Source organism: Sceloporus occidentalis, unplaced genomic scaffold, assembly GCF_023333645.1.
Source record: "Sceloporus occidentalis isolate IW3139 unplaced genomic scaffold, rSceOcc1.0.p SCAF_6, whole genome shotgun sequence".
Lineage (NCBI taxonomy): Eukaryota > Metazoa > Chordata > Lepidosauria > Squamata > Phrynosomatidae > Sceloporus > Sceloporus occidentalis.
Window position 1 is genome coordinate 60680860 of NW_028316986.1, and position 26138 is coordinate 60706997.

The following is a 26138-nucleotide window of genomic DNA, read 5'->3' on the forward strand; positions in this document are numbered from 1 at the left end:
AATGGTCAAGGAAGCCGAGGTCGAGATTTTTTAGAGAAAACAAGCGGATTCCAGCAGCCAAGTTCCTAAGCAGCTAACGTGGCAGAAAAAAGGAACTGGGGAAAGAGTGGGAAGGCAGGGGACTTATAAGGGATGGGTGGGGCTACCGCCAAAAAGCTGCAAAGTTAACTTTGCCTGGTGATTCCAGATGTTTTCTGAGCAGCACTGTGCAGGCAAGTACAACCCATTTGTATGATTCGCAGAGACCACGAAGAAGAAATCACTACGTGGGATTGCATTCCCAACCTCGATCTTGCTGCTCATTTTCTTGGATGAGTTACCCACTCTTTGTGACTGATCAAGCCTCTCATAGCAGCCATGGGAGCCATTTTATGGTGGAACCCTTGGCAGTCTCAAATTTCCAAAAGAGTCCATGGGCCCCCAAAGTCTGGGGCCTCAAATATGAAATGCTTGTGTTTGAGGATGTTAATCCTCTAGTGCTGTATTGCAGAACAAGAGAAGACATGGATGGATGAGAGAAGCAAGAAGAAACATTAGTTCGTACAATTGGCCAACCCCTTCCATGGGCTTGCCTTCTGTGGGCTTGAGCTCATGCAGAAGGCAAACCCCAATAGAAAAAATGGGGCACGCTGTGGGAGTATGCCCCATTGTCCTTAATGGGATTTGAGCATATGCTTCATACCCCTTACGCGGGATGGGTGGGTCTGGAATGGATCCATGGACTGTACCATGACGGACTCATTTTCAGAGATGGATGCAGGTCATGCTCATGTGGATTGATTTTTGTATGCATGTAAGAGGTAAGAGAAAGCCAATGAGGTGTAGTGATGTGAATGTTGGATGACAACTCTAGAGACCAGGGTTCAAATCTAGGATTGGCCATGGAAATCCACTGGGTGACCGTGAGCAAGTGACATGCCCTCAGCCTCAATGGATGGCAATGGCAAACCCTCTCTGAAGACTTGCCAAGAAAACCTCATGAGAAGTTCACCTTAAGGTCACTGTAAGTAAAAAAGTGACTTGAAAGCACACAACAACAACATGAAGTAAGAGTGATGAAGTGGTTCGAAAAGAAGAAAAAACTCATACTACCAGATGTCATTTAGCTTGCTTTGGGTCATCCTGTCAACCAGTTGGTTTACCACTGCTGTCTCTCTTTCCTCCTTTTTAAAAGCAGGCTATACATTCTCTTTAGTTTAGGTCCTATGAGGTTTTCCCACAAGTATTCCTTTCTATCCATTCTGGTCTCTTTCTTCAGACTCCATACAATTACGGTATTATTCTCTCAGATTCTTAAAAGTTTACAAAATGCAGTGTCTAAAAATTCTAACATAATCCTATATGTTTTTACTCAGAAGAAAAAGCCACTGAGTTTAATAGGACACCCCCCCCCCCCCCCCGGTTAAAGTTGTAACAAGACCCATCAAACTGGAAGTAAATCTCACTAAACTCAATGAGATACTCTCATTTTGCAAAATGAGATATTGGAAAGAGATTTATAAGTTGTGTTTTGGTGAAAAGTAGACTTAATATGGGAAACCCAACTATATTAAAACTACCCTCCCCCCAACTAAAAAACAACAACACCTACCCCCTCTCCAACTACAGGGGCTCAAATTTTGAACAAGGAAGCAGCACGGGGTATGGTTTATATTGTGCAAATGCTTAGAAATCCTGCTACGGCTTATTTTATGGTAATGTTTTATTTTCGGGGAAACAGGGTAACACGCAAACCACTATGCCATGGTTGTAATGTGCACTAAATCTCAGCTTTAATATATTTCAGTGACTTCAAGTGATGCAGAATGCAGACACTAGAATACTTGTGAGGATCAGGAGTTCAGAGGACATAACACAGATAATCTACTACACGACTAGGCAACTATCAGCTACTCAGAAATTCCTGGAGTGCTGCACCCTCCATTTTTGACTCCGCAGTCCCCTCATTCCCCCACAGTTCAAAAGAAGCCCTCCACATTGCACACTGACCAACAGCATCCCTTATTTGTTTGTTTGTTTATTTGATTTATTTCCTGTCTTTCTCCCAAAATGGGATTCAAGGCAGCTTACAATAATTTTAAATTGATACAACTAAAACATTAATTACAAAAGTTAAAAAGTTAATTACTAAAGTGTAAGTTAAAAACACAGCATAGTAAAAACCATTTCAAAGTAAAACAAACAAACAAACAAATAAACACCACCACATTAAAACAGCACACCACACTGCATAAGTAAAATTCACCCACCAAAAGCCTGCCTGAATAAAAATGTCTTCAGTTGCTGTCAAAAAGAGAGCAGGGAGGGGGGCAACCTAACTTCCTGTGGCCAGGGGTTTCAGCATCTGGGAGCAGCCATAGAGAAGGCCTTCTGAGTCCTCACCAAACACACCTGTGAAGGTGGTGGGACTGAGAGAAAGACCCCTTCTGACTATCTTGACACCCGGGCTGGCTTGTATAGGTTGATATGGTCCTCCAGCACCTTGAATTATGCTTGGAAATAGACTGGAAGCCAGTGCAGCTGTTTCAGCAGGGGAGTGACATGATCCCTGTAGCTAGCCCTAGTCAACAGCCTGGCCACAGCATTTTGGGTCTGCTGAAGTTTTTGAATGGTTTCCAAAGGCAGCCCCAAGTAGAGTGCATTGCAGTAGTCCAACCAGGATGTAACTGAGGCATGTGGCACCATAGCCAGATCTGACTTCTCAGATCTCTTAAAGACTCGAAGGCTGCAGATGCCCATTCTGTGTCATGGTGCAAGAATCCATGAATCCCACAGAAATGGTCAGAGGCTCCATGTGGCCCATTGGTAGCACTTTACTCACCTCTGCTATAAGACCTGGCTGGGCATTAAGTTCACCTGCTAAGGACTGGCTTATAGATCAAGATGTATTACGCTAGTGGGCACTAGAAATAAAGCCTTAGTAGTGATTTCACATGACCTCAGTTTGGTTACTTTCTTAAGCTTTAAAAATTGTTTTTAAAATGCATTTAATTAAAATTGCTATGAGGCAGGATTTAAACTGCAATTATTTTAATGTTAAAACTAGATTTTGACTGTATTTTAAATACAATTATTGCTGTGCACCTTCAAGTTGTTTCCAACCCTAAGGCGAGCTTACTTACTTAGGCCCGGTACAAACAGGCACAAAGTGCTGGCCTGTGGACAGAGTCACGGCGGAGTGTCCACACGCTCAATATTGTGACTCTGCCCCCCCCCCACACACACCATGACGCTGCACACCATTCTAGATGGCACGTGGTATCATGGTGCAACCCTGGTGCTGAATCTAGATGATACAGCACCAAAAGGGCATTACAAAGCTGTGCTGCGGCAGCTGTGACACCCTTTAGAGGGTGCAAAAAAAAAAAGAGCTGCATTTTGTGCTCCTTTTTCCACCCTCCAGAGGCTGGATCAGGGCTGCTGCGTGCAGTGGCCGCAGTCCCAATCCGGACAGTAAAGTGGCGGCTGCATGCCTCCCCTTAGGGGCTGTTAGTACAGCCCCTTACTTACTGTATTTATACCCTGCTCTTCAGCCAGAAAGGCTCTCAGAGTGGCTTACAGATAGTTAATTACACATTTCCCTGCCCTCAGGCTTACAATCTAAAAAAGACATGACATAAAAGAAGAAGGGAATGTCAGTAGGGAAGGGGAATAAGTCCAGAGGTTCTTCTCTCCCTCCAAGGCCTGGACCATGGCAGATGGACTGGAGGGAGGGCTCTTTTTCTTACTTTAGAAAGAACCTGATGAAGCTGACAGGCCTTTCTCACCCTCTTCTCCTGCCAATATAGCAGGAACTGGGCTGGAAGCCATCACCATGAAATCGTGAAAGCTGTCACTCCAGTCAAAGGTGCTATAGTCGTTCCCCAAGGCATCAAAGGAAGGGTCTTCAGCTCAGATAGGATTTGTAGTCCTTGATGGTTCAGGATGCTGGGAGTCTGGACTCAGTTGTCCATCAGTACCAGCCCCTTACAATCTCAATGGTGTTGAGACAGCCATGGTTGCCTTAGTCGATGATCTCTGTCTGGGCATCGATGAGGGAAGTGTGACCTTGTTGGTGCTCTTGGACATATCAGCGGCCTTCGATATCATAGTCCATGGTATCATTCTGGAATGCCTGAGGGAGATAGGTATTGGGGGCACTGCACTCCAGTGGCTCATACTTCCCCTAAAGGACGAAGTTTGCAGTTTGGAGGTTTCTTCTGGATCCATCTCTACAGTTATCATCCCAAGTAGATGCGATGGCCAGAAGTGCCTGTTACCAATTTTGGTTGATACGCCAACTGCGTCCCTACCTGGACCGAAAGGACCTTGAAGTAGTGGTACTTGCACTGGTAATCTCTCATCTTGATTTCTGCAATGCGCTTTACATGGGACTACCTTTGTACCAAGTTCGGAAACTTCAATTGGTGCAAAATGCGGCAGCCAGATTGGTCACTGGAACACCTAGGTCAGACCACATAACACCAGTACTAAAATCTCTTCACTGGCTGCCGATTAGTTTCCAGGCACAGTACCAAGTGTTGGTCATTACCTTTAAAGCCCTACATGGCTTGGGCCTGAGTTACTTGAAGGAACGCCTCTCCCTACACAATCCGCCTCACACTCTCAGAACAACTGGGAAGAACCTCTTGGATTATCCAAAGACTAGACTAAGATCAACTTAGATTGTAAGCCTGCGGGCAGGGAACTGTCTGGTTAAAAATAATAATAAATGTAAGCCGCCCTGAGAGCCATTAGGGCTGAAGGGCGGGATATAAATACCTAAATAAAAAAAATAATAATAAATAAAACTTCCCACAGGGCATTTACTGCTATGGCTCTCAAATTGTGGAATGGCTTGCCAGAGGAGATCCGTCTTATTACCACCTTAGATGCCTTCAAGAAGGCACTCAAGACAGATCTCTTCTGGCGAGCTTATCCCCCTGATCTGCTATAACAATTATAAGAAGACACTTCATTTTGAGCATGTATGGGAAGCTAGATGTTGATATTGAATTTTATAGGATTGATTTATTGCTGTATGAATGTATTTTAACTGAATTGTAATTTTAAATTTTATGTACTCCCGCCTCGATCCGCAGGGAGAGGTGGGAAATATACAAATAAAAACTATTATTATTATTATTATTATTACTACTATTACTACTACTACTACTACCTCAGGGCAGACAGCCCCCAGAGGCAGACAAAGGAGGACCAAACCTATCATGGGTTTTTCTCAGCAAGGTTTGTTCAGATGGGTTTTGCCTTTGACTTCCTCTGAGGCTGAGATAGTGTTACTTGCCCAAGATTACCCAGTGGGTTTCTATGGCTAAACAGGGATTTAAACCCTTTCTCCTGAGCCCTAGTCCACATTCAAACCACTACACCACACTGGATCTTGTTTTAAACACTATGGCCTGATACAGACAGGTCAAAATAAAGCTGCTTCGAGTCACTTTGCAAATATGTTGTTTAAATGATCCGGAAGTCGCACCAAAGCCACGCTCCAGTCCTAAGGACTGGAGTGCAGCTTTGGTGCAGCTTCCAGACTCTTAGGACACATGCATCATTGAAACACTATACAGTACCTCCAAAGTGAACTGAAGCAGCTTTATTTTGGCCTGTCTGTATAGGGCCTATGCCATGTTTAATTATACTGATTAGTCTACAAAGAGAGGGCTTTACTTCAGATAAATATATTTAATTTAGAAAACTGGAGTGTCCCATGCATATATTCAAAGAATATCATAATAAGAATGATTATGTTGCAGGAGGAATCTACATGACACCTACATTAGTTCAAATGTTTAAATTATTTCTTAGCATAGCAACCCACCATCACACTATTATAACCTGAACTAAGTCATTCAAATATATACACACACACACATATAAAACCCTTATGATAATCTACAGTTTACATTGCATCTAAAATTTCTGTTAACATTTTATATACTAACCAATAATAATTTGATGAATAGCAGATCCTTCAGCTGCTGCTGAAAATGGTGTGCTTGTACCAGACATGTTAAGAAATCCATAGTCTTTGTTGTTTTTATAAGTATAAAATATCTTATCATTATCCCACAACACCATGGATTTTTTTGCTGAAGACAAAACTTCCATAAACATAACTCCCGTTGTGGGTGGATCCAAGACAAAGTCTCCTAAAGACCATAATTCTAAGGCTTCATTATATGTAACTAAATACAATATATCAGTGCCCAAGCACCCAGTACACTGTATTAGTATTGCAATTAAAGTTATGAGTGAGTCATAGCAAGCAGAGACTATTACTAGATCTAAGTCTCTTCGTAAATTCAGTGATTCCTTTATCACTCCTGTATCTGCTAATAGATGAAAGTCATAATTCAGAAGTCCTCTAACAATTTCTTCATCTGTCCATATAAGTAATTCACTTAATTGTTTGTTCTGTAAGAAAATAAAAATAGTACATTTCCAAAACTGTATAAAATACTAATGCATTTCTAAGCTTATTATAAATTACAATATCTTAAATCAAGAATGAAAAGCTGTTGTCAGGGATAAATGCATCTTTTACTCCTTCAAGAAGGGTTAGGAAAAGACAAAACCCACTTTGCTCTTACCTGTGCTAGTTTTTCTAGTAACCCACTGGATATTCACAAAAAGAATTCACTGTAAAATCTAAAAAAACTGGAAACTTTCTATGAAACAACATATAAAAGTAAAGGACTTTGCCTTGCCCAGTATAAACATACCTGGCAATTTAACTGCTGCTCTTGTAGAAAAACACAAAAACCTTAGCCCTTGCACACTACACAATAGCAGGATAATCCCTCTTTATTTACCATAGTTCCATCCTATCAAATCCTGGGATTTGTAGTCTAGGAAGAGGTATTTAGATTTCTCAAGCCAGAGAGTTCTAGTGCCTCATCAAGCTACAAACTCCAAGATTCCATAGGATGTGGTCATATTGGTTAAAGTTGAATCATTATGCTATAATTATGCTATAAATATGCAGTGTGAAAGGGCTTATAGATCACAAAGATGTACAGTATCTACATAGATGTATCTAATGTATCACTTTTCTATGTTTTAATTGTATCATTCTTTTAATATTGTGAGCTGCTCTGGGTCCCAGTTCTGGGAAAATAGCAGGATACAAATAAATATCATCACCATCATCATCGCAAACTCATAGTCTGTTATATACAGATAAAATTGGTTTAAGTCGCAGTCCTAATGTACACTTTTTAGAGAATAAGTCTATTTGAGTTCTGTCAAACTGTACAAGATTACACAAAGTTTTCAACATTAAACTGCATATTAAGCAGATTAAAATTAACTAATGCAAACAAATCTATAAATAATAAAATGCAAAGGTACCAGTTAAGTATTCTTTATGGGGTTTTTTTAATGTTTGTTGACGTTTTCTTTCCAGCTATTTATTCTTTTTGTTAAAGTGCTGGTGTGTTTTTGAGTTTTTACAGCAAGAAGTTCTTCAAAACTGCACTAGTACCACATAAGGATTTTTGAAAAAGAATACTATCTAGAAGCCCTGATTACTCTACCTACATCTTTACTTCATCGACATCAGGTTGTGTCAACTTTGTTACTCTTAGGTTCCTGTTGGTTTAGCATTTTGTACGATGTTGTTTTACACACATTGAATATATTTTGGCATTGTTTTGATTTTTTTGTGTTTATACCTGTGTATATAATTTAGTGTTTGTTCAATGTTTCTGTTTGTTTGTTTGTTTTGACCATATCTGGGACAGAATTTTCTGTAAATAATATTTTATACATTTAGAAGCAGGGGTACAGTCAGCCTGTACTATACTGGGCTTGCCATCTGCAGACTGGAGCATCTGCGGATGGCCCTGCCTATTTTCCCCAATGGCAGTGTGTGCACATGGCCATGCTGATGTAGCCACACGCATGACACACCATCATTGTAAACAAGCAGTTCCATTGTTTTTGGCATCCAAGAGGGTGTCCGGAATGGAACCCCTGTAGATATGAAGGGCCAACTGTATATGGTAATCTAGATACTTAAACAGGAATGGAAAAAACTGATAAAAACAGACCAAAGGATAGGAAGTGGAAACTCATCATTAAAATTAATGTGCTGTGCTGTGTAGTCTTGTTGTGGCTGGATGTTAAAAATTGTGGGGTGATGGGTATGTATTTTATGTGTAGACAGGCTTTTGTATGTTTTATTTAGTAACTGTTAACTTATGTCAAAATCAATAAAAATTATTAATAAAAATCAACAGTAAGCCTGCCTTTAGGCTTTCCTCGGGGATGGTGGTGGTGTAGAATTAAGAGATGAGGATATAGGGAGGGATGGAGTGGAGGGGACCTAATAGGACTTGAGTGGGGGATATTCTGAGGGGGAATTGGAGAGGGAAGGAAAGAGGTTGGGGAGGAACTGGGATGAATGGGGAAGGAGGATAATTTAGCCTACAGTGATTCCCAAACTCTGGCCTTCCAGGTTTTGCGCTTCCCAGAATCCCAGACTATTGGCCAAGAGGGCTGACATTTCTGGGAGCTGAAGTCCAAAACACCTGGAGGACAAGAGTTTGAGAATCATTGGCCAAGAACAAGGTGGTGTAAATATCAGGGTGACAAATCCTACTGGTCATTTTCATTTTGTTTTTGTTTTCCTTCTTTGTTCTTTTAGTCATATATTTCTAGGTTTTTGTTTATGATATAGTCTGTGTATGTATGTTGGCTTTTTAACTTTTGAAAATAATTAATAAATAATCCTGAGGAATAGCAAAATAAGGACTCCGCAAATGCAAATGGGAAACCACTCAGAGTCAGGGGCTTTCCCAGCAGATAATGATCACCAATTAGCAGACACTAATCCTCTTTTGCATTAGCCTCCCAGCCTGAGGCCGGCCAACAGCACAGAACAATACACATGCAAATCACTCTTGCATTCCCAGGCTCACACACAGTGTGTGTGTGTATACACACACACATACACACCCACTTTTTCCAGGCAAGCATTCTCTGAAGATGCCAGCCACAGGTGCTGGTGAAACATCAGGAAGAAAATCTTCTAGAACATGGCCACATAGCCCAAAACCCCCACAAAAAATCCAGATAAAAGATTCAAAATCATCTTCCTCTCTAACTGCCTGCCTGAAAGAAGAAAAAGCCCTCCATCTTGAGGGTGAGAGAGGCCTGGCCTGAAAGACTAAAAGCCCTCCTTCCAACCACCATCTTGAGGGGGAGAGAGGCCTGTTATGTTTTGTTTTGACTTTGTATTGTACTTCCTGTTGTACACCGCTTTGATCTAATTTGAAAAAGCGGTATATAAATAAAAATTATTATTATTATTATTATTATTATTATTAGTGGGATATCATCTAGGCTGAGAAACCTGAGCAGGTCTAGAGAAGCTGGGCCTTGACGGAATCTGCCTCTCCTCCAGTGTTCTGGTGGAGCCTGAAGCAGCCAGGTTTCCTGAGTTCAGTTAACTCACTCACTGCTCCATTGTGAGATGCACATTCAATGTCTATTTCTGTTGTTATCCAACCTCAAGTCAATCTTGACCTATGGCGACCTTGTAGATGAGACATCTCCAAGATTCCCTGCCCTCCATTGCTCTGCTCAGTTCCTGCAAATTCATACCTGTGACCTCCTTAACAGAGTCCATCCATCTAGCTTGCAGCCTTTGTAATGGGCCAAGAGCTGTAGGACTAGGATCTGGAGGAAATGTCTGATGAGGAGGCCAAGGAAGCAATCCAGACAAGTCTTCCAGATAGAGAACAGCCTGCAGCTCTCCCTGTTGCAGAGCAGACAGCTCTCCTTGCTGAAGAGCCTCAGCTAGATCATCCTCTGGAAGTGCAGCTTCAGCCAGCAGGACAAAGGCAAGATTCACCTACTGATGAGACAGAGGACACAGCTGGAGTCCTCAATCAAGGAGTAGGGACAAAATAATAAAACAAAGGATACAAGAAAGATGCTCACCCAGGCTGCATGCCAAGCAGCAACAAACCAGCTCTGATCAGAACCAGGTGGTGTCAGGCTATTTAAGAGCTGAGCTTGGTTCATATAAGTGCTGGAAACAACTTGTCCGTTTCCTGGCCAGTATGCCTGTTACCAGATTCCTGCATTTCCTACTTCAGACTTCCTGGCTTCTTCAACCCTTGAATTGTGTTGCCCTTGTTTCCTGTTGCCTCCCTTGATTTGGGCTGCTTGTCCAATGCCATTCTTTTAATGGACTCTCACATGCAATGATGCTTTCTAGCTGTTTGTAATTCACTGCCTCTGCCTGCATTATCAGTTATAGAATCACAGAATCATAGAGTTGGAAGAGACTGCATGGGCCATCCAGTCCAACCCCTTGCCATGCAGGAAATCCAAATCAAAGCATTCCCGACAGATGACCATCTAGCCTCTGCTTAAAGACCTCCAAGGAAGGAGACTCCACTACACTCCGAGGGAGTGTGTTCCACTGTCGAACAGCCCTTACTGTCAGGAAGTTCTTCCTAATGTTGAGGTAGAATCTCTTTTCCTGTAGCTTGCATCCATTGTTCTTGGTCCTGTTCTCTGGAGCAGCAGAAATCAAGCTTGCTCCCTCCTCAATATGACATCCTTTCAAGTATTTAAACAGGGTTATCATATCACCTCTTAACCTTCTCTTCTCCAGGCTAAACATCCCCAGCTCCCTGAGTCGTTCCTCATAGGGCATGGTTTCCAGACCTTTCACCATTTTAGTCGCCCTCCTCTGGACACGCTCCAGTTTCTCAATATCCTTTTTGAATTGTAGTGCCCAGAACTGGACACAATATTCCAGGTGGGGCCTGACCAGAGCAGAATACAGTGGCACTATTACTTCTCTTGATCTAGACACTATACTTTTATTGATGCAGCCTAAAATTGCATTGGCCTTTTTAGCTGCCGCATCGCACTGTTCACTCATGTTCAACTTGTAGTCTACTTGCACTCCAAGATCCCTTTCACATGTAGTTTCATTCAGCCAGGTGTCCCCCATCCTATATCTGTGCATTTTATTTTTCTGCCTTTTGTTGCGGACATATCCAAAAAATCCCTTTTTATTCTTTTTAACCTCTCTAGCAAGCCTGAGTTCATTTTGCGCTTTAGCTTTTCTGACTTTACCTCTACACATGCCTGCTATTTATTTGAACTCCTTTTTTGTGATTTCCCCCTTTTTCCATTTCTTATACATGTTCTGTTTCAAACTTAACTCGGTTGAAAGTTCCTTAGTCATCCATCCTGGTTCCTTGAGACACGTCCCGTTTTTCTTTCTCACTGGAACTGTTTGAAATTGTACCTTCAGTATCTCCCTTTTGAGAAACTCCCATCTGTCCTGAATTCCCATCCCTTTTAGTATTTCTGACCACGGGATCACCCTCAATACTTCTCTAAGTTTACTGAAATCTGCTCTCCTAAAGTCTAGCATGAGTGTTTGACTATGCCTGGCTTCTCCTTTCCATTGTATAACAAACTCCAGGAGAACATGGTCACTTCCACCTAATGATCCCACCACTTGCACTCCATTAACCAAGTCATCCTTGTTGGTTAGGATCAGATCTAAAATAGCTGACCCCCTTGTTGCCTCTTCCACCTTTTGGACCATGAAATTGTCTTCCAGGCAAGTGAGGAATTTGCTAGACCTTGAGGATTTTGCTGAGTTTGACTTCCAGCAAATATCAAGGTAGTTGAAGTCGCCCATCACTACTACATCTCTCTTTTCTGACTGTGTGGTCATCTGTTCTAGAAAGATATCATCCAATTCTTCAGTCTGACTTGGGGGTCTGTAGTAAACTCCCACCGTAACATCCTTGTTGTTTCCTTCCCCTTTAATTTTTATCCAGATGCTCTGCACCTGGCTTCCATGATTGATGTCCTGGATCTCTTCACTGGTGTAAATATCTCTGACATATAGTGCTATTCCTCCTCCTTTCCTGTTTGGCCTATTTCTCTTAAAAAGGTTATACCCCTCTATTTCCACATTCCAATCATGAGACTCATCCCACCAGGTTTCAGTGAGGCCTATTATATCATATATGCTTTGTTGTACTAGGAGTTCAAGTTCATCTTGCTTATTTCCCATGCATTAGTGCATTAGTGTAGAGACATCGCAGACCACAGGTCCCATTTACTTGCTGCTTGTGCAAGTTTTTTTGCCTGCCACTGTTGGGTTCTTGCACTTTTCTTGTTTCCTCTATGTCTGTTTGACTATTTTCTCCAGCCCTTTCGCCTTCCTTAATATTGTCTCCCTTCCAGCCAGCCTGTGTGTTGGTAGCTCCCTTCCAGCCAGCCTTCTCTTTCTGCTTCCCTCTACCTTTCCTAGCATTCTTGTTTTCTCCAATGAGTCGTGCCTCCTCATGATGTGGCCAAACTATGACAGATTTAGTCACAGTCATCTTGGCTTCCGGAGAGATTTGATCTGTTGTAGCACCCATTTGTTTGACTTCTTGACTGTCCATGGTATCCTCAGCAATCTTCTCCAGCACCACATTTCAAATGAACTGATCTTATTCCTGTCTGCTTTATTAAACATCCAGCTCTCGCATCCATACATGGTAACAGGGAACACAATGGCTTGTATGATTCTAACTTTTGTGCTCAATTTTATATTTTTGCATTTTAGGATCTTTTCTAGTTCTTTCATAGCTGCCCTCCCCATTCTTAGTTTTCTTATAATTTCTTGACTACAGTCCCTGCTCTGATCAATGTTTGATCCTAGGTATGAGAACTCTTTTACTATTTCTATTTCCTCAGTGTCTAGGTCATATTTGTGTAAATTCTGCATGGTTATTATCTTTGTTTTATGTTCAACAATAAGCCTTCCTTTGCACTTTCTTCCTTAGCAGTTGTTCTAGGTCTGTGGCGTTTTCTGCTAGTACTATTGTGTAATTTGCATACCTCAGATGGCTGATATTCCTTCCTCCTATTTTCACTCCTCTTTCTTCTGTATTCAAGCCTGCTTTTCTTATAATATGTTCTGCGTACAAGTTGAACAGGGCGAAAGGATACAGCATTGCCTGACCTCTTTGCCAATTGGGAATCATTCTGTTTCTCTGTGTTCTGTTCTGACTGTAGCCTCTTGTCCTGAGTACAGATTTCTCATCAGGACTATCAGATATCTTTGCACTCCCATGTCTTTAAGGGTGTCCCATAGCCTTTCATTATGTATGTAGTCAAAGGCTTTGCTGTAATCTATAAAGCACATGCTGATTTTCTTTTGGAATTCACTAATGTGCTCCATTAACCATCGTATATTTGCAGTTTGGTCCCTAGTGCCTCTTCTTTTCCTGAACCCCACTTGAATCTCTGGGATCTCTCTCTTCATGTATGGTTGGAGTCTATGTTGCAGAATTATGAGCATAATTTTGCTTGCATGAGAGATTAGAGCTATGGTCCTATAGTTGCTGCAGTCTTTTGTGTCTTATTTTTGTGGATAGGGATGTATATTGATTGTTTCCAATCTGTTGGCTATCATTTTATTTTCCATATCTGTTGACATATGTTGGTTAGCAGTGGTGTTAATTTTGTCAGTGTGGATTGAAGCAGTTTGATTGGAATAACATCTGTTCCAGGTAATTTATTTTTTGCCATTTCTCTAATTGCAGTTTCCATCCCTCTTTTTAGAATTTGGGGTTCATCTTCATATGAGTCTTCCATTCATGTGTCCTTCATTTTGTTATCTCTTTTATATAGCCCTTCTGTGTATTGCATCCAACATCTTTATATTCCATCCTGGTGTTCAATTGTGTTATTTGTCATAGAGTATCCCGGTCGTTTGTTTGAATTTCCCTTTGATTTCTCAGACCTTGTGGAATAGGTCTGTTTTTGTTGTCCTCTATTTCTCTGCATTGATCATTGTCGTATTTGTCTTTAACTTTTCACATCAGTCGCTGAACTGTAGCATTCATGATTCTGAGTTTGTTCCTGTTTCCCTTTTGTTTTGCTTCTCTTCATTTTATTGCTTGTAATAATAATAATAATAATAATAAATTTTATTTATAGACCGCTATTCCGCAATGATCATAGCGGTGTACAGTAAGAAATTGCAATACAATACAAAATACAATGTGACAGTTAAAGGAGGGAGAAGTCACGTCCTTCAGGCAGTCCCTGATGTTGCTGGGTCTGCCTGATGGCTCCCTCTGAGGCCGAGATAAGAGTTGAGGAGGGAGGGGCCTCTTCCTTCAGGCTGTCCCTGATGTTGCTGGGTCTGCCTGATGGCTCCCTCTGAGGCCAAGGTGACAGTTGAGGAGGGAGGGGCCTCTTCAATGTAGCATTTTATCTGCCATCCATGGTTTTTTCTCTTTCTTTTTGACTACTGTAAGTGTCTATTTGCATTCTTCTTTTATAGTGTACTTGGCTTCTGAGCATAGTTCTTCTGGTTCATGGTCTATTGTGCTTAGTAGCACAAATGTTATTTATTTATTTTATTACTATGCTGCTTTTCTTCCAAAAAGGGACCCAAAGCGGCTCACAATATAAAAACACATTAAAACAATTTTTTAAAAGACAATTAAAATTACCTAATTAAAACACTACAAAGTTAAAATTTAAAGCATACAAAAGCTAAAAACATGATCTAAAACAACTCCCCCAAATAAAGCCACCCTTGCATGATTTTAAAAAGCCTGCCTGCATAAAAATGTTTTTATCTGCTGGTGAAAGGCTAGCAGGGAGGGGGCCAGTTTAGCCTCCCATGGAAGGGACTACCAGAGGGTGGGAGCAGCTGCGGAGAAGGCTTTCACCAAGCAAGCCTGGGACGGTGGTGGAACTGAGAGAAAGGCTTCTCCTGAGGATCTAACTGGCTCATAAATCTGTTCCTTATATTGTCAATAAATTTTGCTGAAATATTGTTGAGATAAATTTTTGGTATGATGACCAGTTTTGTTCTCTTCTTAATTTTTACTCTTATTTTTGATATAAGCAATTCATAATCTGTACCACAGCTAGCACCTGGTCTAGTTTTAGCTACCAAAATGGAATTTCTTCATCTTTTGCTTCCGATTATATAATCTATTCGGGTTTTGTGTTCGTCTGGTGATGTCCATGTATATAGCCTCCTCTTTGGTTGTATGAAAAAGGTGTTTGCAATGAATAGATTTTTGGATTCACAGAAATCTATCAGATGCTCACCTGTTTCATTTTTTTTTGCCCAATCCAAACCTGCCTACTGTTTTTGATTCCTCTTTGCTTCCAACTTTGGTGTGCCAGTCGCCTATAATCAGCTTAATGTCCTGTGTTGGTATGTTATCAGTTTCTTCTTGGACTCCTTTGTAAAATCTCTCAATTTCTTCCTTTTTTGCCTCTGTAGTTGGTGACTTACCAACTACATACTTTAATTATGGTAATATTCATAGGTTTTCCCTTAAGCCTTATTGACATAATTTGGTATGATTTTGCATTGTAGCCCTTGACTGTTTTTGTCACATCTCTCCTTAGTATGAGTGCCACCCCGTTTCTTCATATATTTTCATTCCCCTAGTAGAACCCATTCGTTTACTTCCAGTACTGCTATGTCCATGCGTTCTATTTCTATTTTTTCTATTTCTAACTTCGCTTGGCTCATGCTTCTCACATTCGATGTCTGTATGAAGTTCCAAAAATTAGCAGGCTGTGGTAAAGTTGTTTGGTCAGTAGATGGGAGCACTGGAGCAAGTAACCCCTTACAGCCAACATTACCAGTTGCTCTGGAATTACTTTCCAGATCTGATGCCATTTCTCCAAAGAGGATCCTACTTCTAAGTTGCATGCAGCCCCTCCTCCTTGTCTGTGTATCCTGTGTGCAGCTATGTGTGAAGCAGGAAAACTGGGGGGGGGGGGGGGGATGGGACCAGACACCTAGGGTGAATGGATTGAGGCAGATTAACACAGTCTTTATTTCAGAAGGCAGATAGAACTGAAATCCAGATTATGCCCAACTATAGCCAACTGCTAGCATCTCAAACAGCACCATCAGACAGAATCCAAGAAGCCTCACATTGAAATAAGAATCAAGAAGTCTTCAAGGCACTAAAACAGGCGCTTATGTCAGATCCAGCACTGATGGCACCTGACTTCAGAAAGCCATTCATTGTGGCTACAGATGCTTCTGACAGAGGCACTGGAGTAGTCCTGCTGCAAGAAGGTTTGGATGGATTCTTCATCCTATATTGTTTCTCAGCAAAAAAGATTTCTGGGAGGGAGTCCAATTGGTTCATACTAATGAAAAGAATGTTATGCCATTGTGTATGTACGCACAAATTGGGATTGTATGTATGGGGACTGTTCACGTAGCCCTTTGGTGGCTCTACATGGTCTAGGGAGCTAACAAGAAACTGCTCCACTGGAGCTTTGACCTTTGACATTCAGCATGTGTCTAGAAGATTCAATACAGTGGCTGATTGCCTCTCCCAGAGGACTGATGGGAGGTTGAAGGAGAATATTAGATATCTGCCAGTGGACAGTATAGTTAACCTGTGGTTTTGTGTACAGTCATCCCTCCACTTTCAGGGGCATTAGGGGCACAAGACCCCTACGAAAGTGGAGAAACTGCAAATAAGTGGGGGAAGGTGGCAGGGGCACATGTGCACACTCTTCTTACCTGCATGCCCCTCCTGCATCCCCCCATGCTTTAGCTGGATTGCCTAAACCAGCTAAAACATGGGGGGAGGCATGTTCATGCATACCCCTCCTGCTTTCCTCCATGCTTTAGTTGTTTTCTCTGAGCTGGCTAAAGAAAGAGGGAAAGCAGGAGGGATGTGCATACATCCCTCTTCACTGCTCCCTCCCTCCCGGGCATTTTTTCCCAAGCAGAAAAGCCCAAGAGGGAGGAGGAGGAGGAGTGTGCACATGCACAGACAAACTCATGAAAAACCACAAAAGTTGAGGGCCAAGTGTATTTGCATGTAAATCTTTAACTTTCTTTCCTAGGTTACAAGATAAAATTAAAAGCCAATGTTCCCAGACCAAGATTTGTGCATGTATGTGTGATAATGGGTATTTCTTGGGGAGAGATTAAGCATTCCTTAATTAAGCTTCATTTTTTTTTATTACTACTTAAAACATGATCGAAGTGTATCAAGATATTTCCCCAACTAAGAAATGGGACTGAACTTCCCATTCCCATAAATCAGGTGTGGAATAAACTTAGTTTATTTATTCATACCCAATCCTTTACTGCAGATCTGTACAATTTAGCAGTAGGTAGGGGGCAAAATTAAAATGGGTTAACTCCTAAAAGCTGCAGATAAGCTGGGGGGTGACTTTGGAGCCCTGTGCAGCAGCTGCCTTATGGGACTTGGAGGGCCTGTGGGGATGAGGTAGTGCATGGGTGTGTGTGTGTGCAGATGGCATTTGAGGGGTGCCCTCCAAACTCTGTGGGGCAGTCACCTCGCAGAACTCAGAGAGCCTTGGGGGAAGATGCAGAGGACATGGGGGGGGGTGCCCTCTAAGCACTGCATGGCAGCTGACTCACATGATTCAGAGGGAATTGGGGGGAGGTGGTCTGGACCTGGAGGGCCTTGGGGGATGAGGTGGTGCAGAGAGCACTGGGGGTGGAGGTGGAGGGGGTTTGAGGTACTGCCCTCCCATCCCCGTGAGGCCACCTCCTCACAGGATTGGGAGGGCATAAGATGGTGCCCCCCAGTCCTGTGAGGCTGCCACCTTGCAGGACGGGAGGAGTGCAAGGCAGTTCACTGCCCATCCCCACTAGCTGACACCAACCCTGGTGACATCCCTGCTCCACAGCCCAGCTTTGTCCCAAGGACAGGGCTGGGCTGTGGAGGAGGGGATGGGTGAATGTTGGGTGGAGAGTATTCCTTCTTCTTCCTCCCCTGCATCCTGGCCTCTACTCACAAGTAAAGGCCAGGTTGCAGAGGAGGCTTAGGGAAGTTGCCTCACATCATTGAGGACCACTGAAAATCCTCCATTGGACTGCATGCGCCCCCAGGCCATATGTTGTGCAAGCCTGCTTTACTGACAGCAGGCATGAACAGAAGTCAAATCCTAGCAGGATCTGATATAGAAATGCTAACTATGCCATGGTCCATGGTAACATCTTGTGGCAATTAAATTCACTTGTTACAATTATTTAGAATAATACAAAATAATTATTCAGAAATACTCACAATCAATGGGTACTCCGCTGAACACCAGGTTTTTGCTTGTATTCCAATTATTCCTGAATCTGGAACAGTGTGATTACTTCCAAGTTTGATAACTTCACCTTCACTTGCCTTATAAACTATATCCTTTATTAAAATGAAAACATCTGGAAATGCTATTGCCACATCTTTTACATCATTAATTATGGCTCTATCTATAATATCTGCTGGTATCTTGAGTTCTTCTGAAGTTAGGAATGCATCACTTGTATAGAAAACACCAAAATCTGTCAGTAATACGGCTGTGGATGGAAAACATGCTGCCCATGTTACCTTAGCAAGACTACCAGCTGGAGAAGTGATAGTGTATCCTTGAGCATCTAAGTATAGCTTTGGCTGGGCAATAACAAAAGGAGTATCAAGAATAAAGCAATCTTGAAAAGTAACTGCTTTTCCATAGAAGAGTGCAATGTTGTCATTTGTTAGGGAAGGCACTTCAAGTGTCCAGATCCTAAAAACAGAATATAAAAAGAATTACATTTCATGGTTTGTGTAAAATAAAAAAAGTATTTTGCGGTCATCATTCCAAGATAATTTCTTTTCAATTTTATATGTCTTTAGCATTTAAATTCATCTACAGTGAATCTTGACTTGACAAAAGGAGGTTTTTTTCCACAAATTCAGTGCAGCTAATAATCCTGTCACAAAGCAGTTCTAGCTCATTGCTTCTTATATATGCCATTTAGCATCAAAATTGATTAAAATATTTTGATAAATGATATATACATTATTCCATAAAGAGTCTGTTCTCAGTCAATCTGATCTATGGCAGTACTTCAGAACGTCTGTAAATAATAGCACAAACTGCTGAAATAATAGCCATAGTGAAAGAATTAGCATGAGTAAATAATAAATATCATTTTTTAAACTTCAGTTGGGTAACATAGGCCTCGAACACATGGGCATAAAGTGTCTTCTGGTCGCATTGGGGGCACACCTTTTACATGATGCTTGCCTCCAACGTGGCCAGAAGCTGCACTGAGGCTGTGCTCCGGTCCTTTAGACCAGAACAAAAAGAAGCTGGGATAATCTGGCTCCTGGTGGCCCACTTTTGTAGTGGGCCATGTGGTTGCCATGGTCTTGGCCTGATTGTGGCTGAAGCAGTCAGAGGCCGCTCCTTCACAACTGTCTGTTTCACCCCATAGTCCTTGTTATTCTGGCTCCCCATGCTGGCTGCCAAAGGAACACAAATTACTGAAATAAAACAGCTCATAAATAGGTGAGAAATTGCCAAAGTGAGCAATCCAGGCAAAGACAACTAAAATGGATGCACATATATGCTCAGTAGAGAAAAGCCATAAGTGAAAATTATTAGAATAAAAAGACTGATTCCATAGCAAAAAATGGCAGTAAAACATTTAATTCAAGGAGAAAGGGACAACTAACACCACCACACCTGTAACTATAGTTCACATTAGAAAAACAATAATAGGCTGTAGGAGTTAAACATACTCACTATGGCAAAACTGCAACAAGGAGATAAGGGGCCCATACAGACAGGCCAAAATAAAGCTGCTTCGGGTCACTTTGGAGGTATGCTTTTTAAATGATGCATGCATCCTAAGAGGCGGGAAGCCGCACTAAAGCCACGCTCCAGTCCTAAGGACAGGAGCACAGCTTTGGCGCAACTTCTGGCTTCTTAGGATGCATGCATCATTTAAACAACATACCTCCAAAGTGACCCGAAGCAGCTTTATTTTGGCCTGTCTGTATGGGCCCAAGGAAACTGAATAGCAAGTTGAACAAGACCTGAATAAATGCTAGAATTCAGCCAACAGATGATACAGCTTGAACAACAGACTGTAAATTAGAGCAAGACTTCACTCAATGATAAAACTGGTCCTAATTGAGCCAGAGGGGTGTAGTGGTTTGAGCACTGGACTAGGACTCTGGAGACCAGGGTTCAAATCCCCACTCAGCCATGGAAACCACTGTGTGACCTTGGGCAAGTCACTCTCTCAGCCTCAGAGGATGGCAAAGGAAAACTAATCTGAAGCAATTTGCCAAAAAACAAACAAAAACAAAAAAAAACCACAATAGCTTTACCTTAGGGTTGCCATAAGTTGGAAATGATGTGAAGGCACACAACAAAAACAATGGATCTTCCTTGAAGAAGGTTGTTGTTAAAACCTCAATTCACGGTGACCCTGAGGATGAGACATCTCCAAAACACACTGGCTTCAACCTCTTTGCGCAGGGGCTGCAGGCTCAGACCTGTGTCCTCCCTGATTGAGTCTATCCACCAAGTCTTCCTCTCTTTCCGCTGCTTCCCATCTTTCCAAGTATCATTATTTTTTCTAATGATCCATTTTTCCTCATGATGTGGCCAAAGTATGACAGCCTCAATTTAGTTATCTTGGACGGTCTGCACCCGCCCCTTTCCCTGATGGACTGGGGCCTGAGCTGCCACAGCGGCAACCCCGGAGCCTCCGATCCGCCACTTTTCCAGGCCTAGGGGAAGCGGCAAAATGCCGCTTCTCAGCGTCCTGGAAAGGGGTGTCCTTAGGGCTTCCTGCTCCAAGGACACCCCGACAGCGGCAGGGAGAGAGAAAGGGGCCGCTTGGCCCCTTTCTCTTCAGTATCGTTGGCATGGCCATGAAAAGGCCGCACCAGCGATACGTGCTGCGAAAGGAGTTCCAAAACCCAGGAGCTCATTTCAGAGCCACTGAAAGGGCACCACAGGCGTCCTGCAGCGGCGCCAGGACGTAACAGCCGCGCCGTGTTGTTTGGATGTGATGTGGCCATTACATCAAAATGGTGGTGCCCATGTAGACAGGGTGCCATCATTTTGACATACTGAGTACGTCCTAGGGTTAGGGAGTGTCTGAAAAGGACACTCCCAGGCAACCCTAGCACGTACTCAGTACGTGCTTTTTGGCCCATCTGGACAGGGCCTGAGGCGCTCTACAGATGGGTGCATGGGGCGCCGTCGTTATGTGTGAGGGGCGGTGCTTCCAGATGCCCCTCGTCCCTCGCATGTGATGAGGGCGTTAAAATGGTGTCACCCTGTACAGATGGGCACCGCCATTTTTACGTGATAGACGCTTAGTGTCAGCACATTGTGGCGCCACTGGCACACTGTGGCGTCATAATGGTGCCGCAGTAAGTGTTAGAAAAATTTGTTTGGGTGATGTCTCTTGCCCCGTGGTTCCAAACTGGCACCAACTGGATGTAGATGCAGTCTCTTCCGGAACTCAGGATCAAAGCAAACTCCAACACAACCTTCAGCTTGCTGGAACAATGCCTAGTGAAACAGCTGCTTCATTAATGAAACAACCTTCAGCAGTATTCACTCTTCAGAGGGCTTTTATTGTATTAGTAGCTATATATACGAGCTAATAGCTAACAACTGTACAACACATCTACACTCTTAGAGTCCATACTCCCAGAAGAAAAAACTAGAACTTAATATCAGTCTTTGTTCTTTCATAAGAACAACATTCCCATGATGTGGTCCAGCCTTTTCCCCACAAGTTGCCATGCAACATAGGAACCAATCACAGTACAAACAGAAAACACGTCTTGTTTACATTTTGTCTCGTCCGTTGTCCTTGAACGCTTTGTCTGAGACCTAGACTTTTTGGCCTTCAGTCTGTAACCAATTTTTTACTTTAGCAAACCATTGTCACATCTGAACATTTTAAATACAAATATACAATAACAATCCCCTCCAAAATGTACAGATGTGCCACAATACTGTGCATTAACATTTGTGTCTTTGTGGAGTTAAGGAATAAATAAATAAATACCAATTGCACAAGAAAGTTGTTCATGTCTTTCTCCAGAAAGTGCTTTTGTCAAAACATCAGCCAGGTTATCCTTTGTGTCAATGCACTCTAGCTTTAGGATACCATTCTGAACCAACTCTCTTACATTCTGGTACCTTACTCCAATGTACTTGGTCCTGCACTTCACATTTTCAGCCTCTGCCATTGCAATGCATGATTGTGAATCTTCATAAACCAAAGTAGGCTCAGTGCAATTCTCTCCTAAATCATTCAACAACTGTCTAATCCATACCACCTCTCCAGACAAATCAGACAATGCAGAAAATTCCGCCTCTGAAGTACTAAGTGCTACACAATTCTGTTTCCTACTTCTCCAAACAACTGGACTACCTGCAAACTTAATCACAAGTCCTGTTACTGACTTCTTTTCTGTTTGTTCAGTTGCAAAAGAACTATCTGCATAACATTCCAAATTCTCTGCACTTCCTTGAAACACAAGCTTCTTGTTCTTGCTACCTTTCAAATACCTCAAAGCATGCTTCACAGCCGTCCAATCATCCAGCTTTGGACTATTTCCATTTCTGCTCAACACACCAACTGCAAAAGAAATATCAGGCCGGGTATTGTTAGCAATGAACAACAAACTACCAATCACACTTCTGTACAATTCAGGATTATCAAAACATTTCAGCAGACTCTGCACTGGCATAACCAGGAGTCATTGGGCTTTTTACTGGCTTTGCATCCTGCAATCCACACTTCTCAATCTTTTTCTTCTGACTCAACAGACATCTGTCATCATCTGTTCCCCAAGTTCTTCAATGTGAACTTCTGAGACAATTCCTTCTGTACCTCTTGCACTTGCTGCTCTGAATTAGCTGTTACACAAAGATCATCCACATACATCACAAGAACTACCCCTCCTTTAGTGTAAACACAAGCATCTGCAGCACTCCTTTTAAAACCAAGCCATTCAAGCTCTGTATGAATAGACTGATTCCAACAACGTGCACTTTGCTTCAAGCCATACAATGCTTTGTTCAGCTTACACACTTTCGTCTCAGTATCACTACCAAAACCAGGGGGTTGTTCCATGTAAATTTCCTCCTCAAGCTTAGCATTCAGGTAAGCAGTCTCAAAGTCAAAATGCCTTACAACCTTTCCTTGCCTCACAGCTAATGCAAGTACCAGTCTCAAGCTTTCTGGCTTAGCTGTAGGTGAAAAAGTTTTATCAACATTTTCAAACCTTCGTTGTGAAAACCCTTTAGCCACCAGCCTGGCCTTTTTACGTCTGACTATTATCTGGCATTTCCTTCTTCCTGTAGACCCACTTACAACCCACAACCTTGTGGTCCTTAGGCCTATCAACTATATCAAAAACCTGTTTCTCAACTAGAGACAAGAACTCTTCGTCCATAGCAGAAAACTACTTCTCTTTCTCCTCCTTAGGAAAACTTTGCAAGGCTTGAAAACTCTCAGGCTCATCTGCCACTGCACTACAAGCAGTTACACTCTGGACAACAAACCTCTCTGGAGGCCTTCTCACTCTCTGAGTCCTCCTAGGAATCAACACCTTTGTTCTACCTCTCTCATCCTCACTTTCTGAACTAGTTTGCACCTCAGTGTCCCTCTTTGACACAATGGACCTTACCACACAGGGCACAGAAGTAGGGTCAGTTCGCATTGGTCGATGCGTATTCACATTATATCGCATCGTTCATTCACACCCGCGCTCTCTGAATACGCTTTGCCAATTCATATTCGCGTCGTATCGCATTGTTGTTTCACACCTGGGCGGCCTTCCGAATGGAGGTTTTGTGAATCGGCCAATGCGTATTCAGGCAAAGTGAGGCAAGTGCAGATTGGATTACCACACCAGCCCAATACAATGTGTATTGGCCGATTTGCATCGGCAGCCTTGCGCATGCTCTGTGGGGCTCTGAACGGGGACAACATTTTTAACATCCGGGGTGAATAATGAGGTCACTGATTAGCGCGTAATATCATGTGAATTGCTTCCTTTAGCCACTTACGAAAGGGGTATGCACCATCTGTGTGTGTGTGTGTGTGTGTGTGTGTATATATATATATATATATATATATGCACACACATAAATACATACATACATACATACTTATATATATACGTACATACTTATATATATATACACATAGTGGTACAGCCAAAAGTGAGATGCCTTTTTTTATGTGTACACGCACATTTGTCTGTATGAGTGTTTATATCTATATCTATATACACACACACACACATACATATATATATATATATATAGATATACACACATATACACATAGTGGTACAGCCAAAAGTGTGATGCCTTTTTTATGTGTACACACACATTTGTCTGTATGAGTGTTTACACACACACACACACACACACACACACACACACACAGATATACACACATATACACATAGTGGTACAGCCAAAAGTGTGATGCCTTTTTTATTTGTACACACACATTTGTCTGGATGTTTTTATACACACACACACACACACACACACACACACACACACACAAAAACACACTGTGCCACAGCCAAAAGTGTGATGCTGTATTTATATGTGCACACACACATCTGCCTGCTTGAGTGTTTGTATATATATATATATGTGTGTGTGTGTGTACACACACACACACACACACAGATATACACACATATACACATAGTGGTACTGCCAAAAGTGTGAAGCTGTATTTATATGTGTACACACACAGCTGTCTGTGTGTGTGTGTGTGTGTGTGTGTGTGTATATATATATATATATATATACACACACACACACATACATACACACACACACACAAACACGAACTGTGGAGCAGCCAAAAGTGTAATGCTGCATGTATATGCTTACACACACATCTGTGTGTGTGTGTGTGTGTGTGTGTGTGTGTGTGTATATATATATATATATATATATATATATATCCAAACACAAACATACATGAGCCCCACCACAGAAACACACGCACACACATACACATTTGCACATGTGTAGATGCAAAGAGACATGTCAGGAAATTTCAGCATATTACGAATACACACACACACACACACATATATGCGCATAGCAATATTCCTAAGTGTATACATATATGTACACACACACACACGTTGACATGTATACTAACGAGGAGAGTTAGAAGTATATGCCTGCATCTGCTTGCGTCTTTCCATGTATATAAAAAAAATCATTGGTACAGACCAAGACTTAATGCTCGACACATCTATCTATATATGTATTTATATATTCATCTATCTATCTATCTATCTATCTATCTATCTATCTATCTATCTATCTATCTATGCATATATATATATATATATATATATATATGCAGATATTTGTATACACATACATGTATGTACACGTGTGCACATTTGAATATGCAAGGGTGCCTATATGGATATGTGTTTGTGCCTGTGCATGCATATGTTTACATGTATAGACAGATACATAGATACATATATACATGCGCCGGAGTTATAACGCGACAATACTAATGTAATAAAAACGTTGAATGCTTATTTCCCCCCTGACACAAAAGGTTTCTGCTTTATCTTGGTCAGTGGAAAAATCGCTCCCCAGCCCTGGCGGTTGTCCTGAAAGAGGAAAAGGCCAACGGAAGGAAATGGGGGAAATTCCAGCGCAGCATCATGGGAAATTTGTAACCCGGTGGTCTTCAGGAGAACCAGCGGATTGGATGTACACACCAGCCAAAGCAGCAGAGGTTTCACACTGGCCATCAATACAGATCCCATGAATCTACTAATTTTGCGGACTCACAAAACGGAGGAGCCGGCTGTCTTCAGTTCAGAACCCCGCCATGAATACGCATTGGCCAAAGCGTATTCACGTTATATCGCATTGGTCAATCGTATTCTGAGCTCACAGGTGTAGAACTCCAATGCTATATAACGCGAATACGCATCGACCAATGTGAACTGACCCTACTTCTGTGCCCTGTGTGGTAAGGTCCAACCTCAAACTTACTTGTTGCGATGGGTGTTTGTTGTGTTGGCTATGTTTGAGTGTGTTGTTGTGAAGTACTGGGTTTCTCCTCTTCTGGAGACATTGGCTCTCTCACCCCTCCATTTCCAGTACTCTTCCCCAGTCTCAGAAACACTTCCTGGTTGGAATGCAATCCCTCCTAGCCAGAATGCTTCTCAAAATTGGCACTTCTGGACAACAAAATTCTCCCATGACCTTGGTAAAATTTATAACTGTTGCCAGAATAACCCACAAACATCAACCTTCTCCATTTATGT

General features: G+C 42.1%; 1 protein-coding gene across 5 annotated transcripts in view; it reads right to left on the reverse strand.

The window, feature by feature from the left end:
- Positions 1-26138, reverse strand: part of CATSPERE (catsper channel auxiliary subunit epsilon) — a 116514-nt gene that overhangs the window by 47981 nt on the left and 42395 nt on the right. For all 5 annotated transcript variants that reach the window (XM_089529805.1, XM_089529806.1, XM_089529804.1 and 2 more), the window contains 2 exons: positions 18078-18564; positions 5943-6414 (listed from right to left, as the gene is read on the reverse strand). In XM_089529805.1, coding sequence (XP_089385931.1) covers positions 5943-6414; positions 18078-18564 — 959 coding nt within the window. The remainder of the gene's footprint in view (positions 1-5942; positions 6415-18077; positions 18565-26138) is intronic.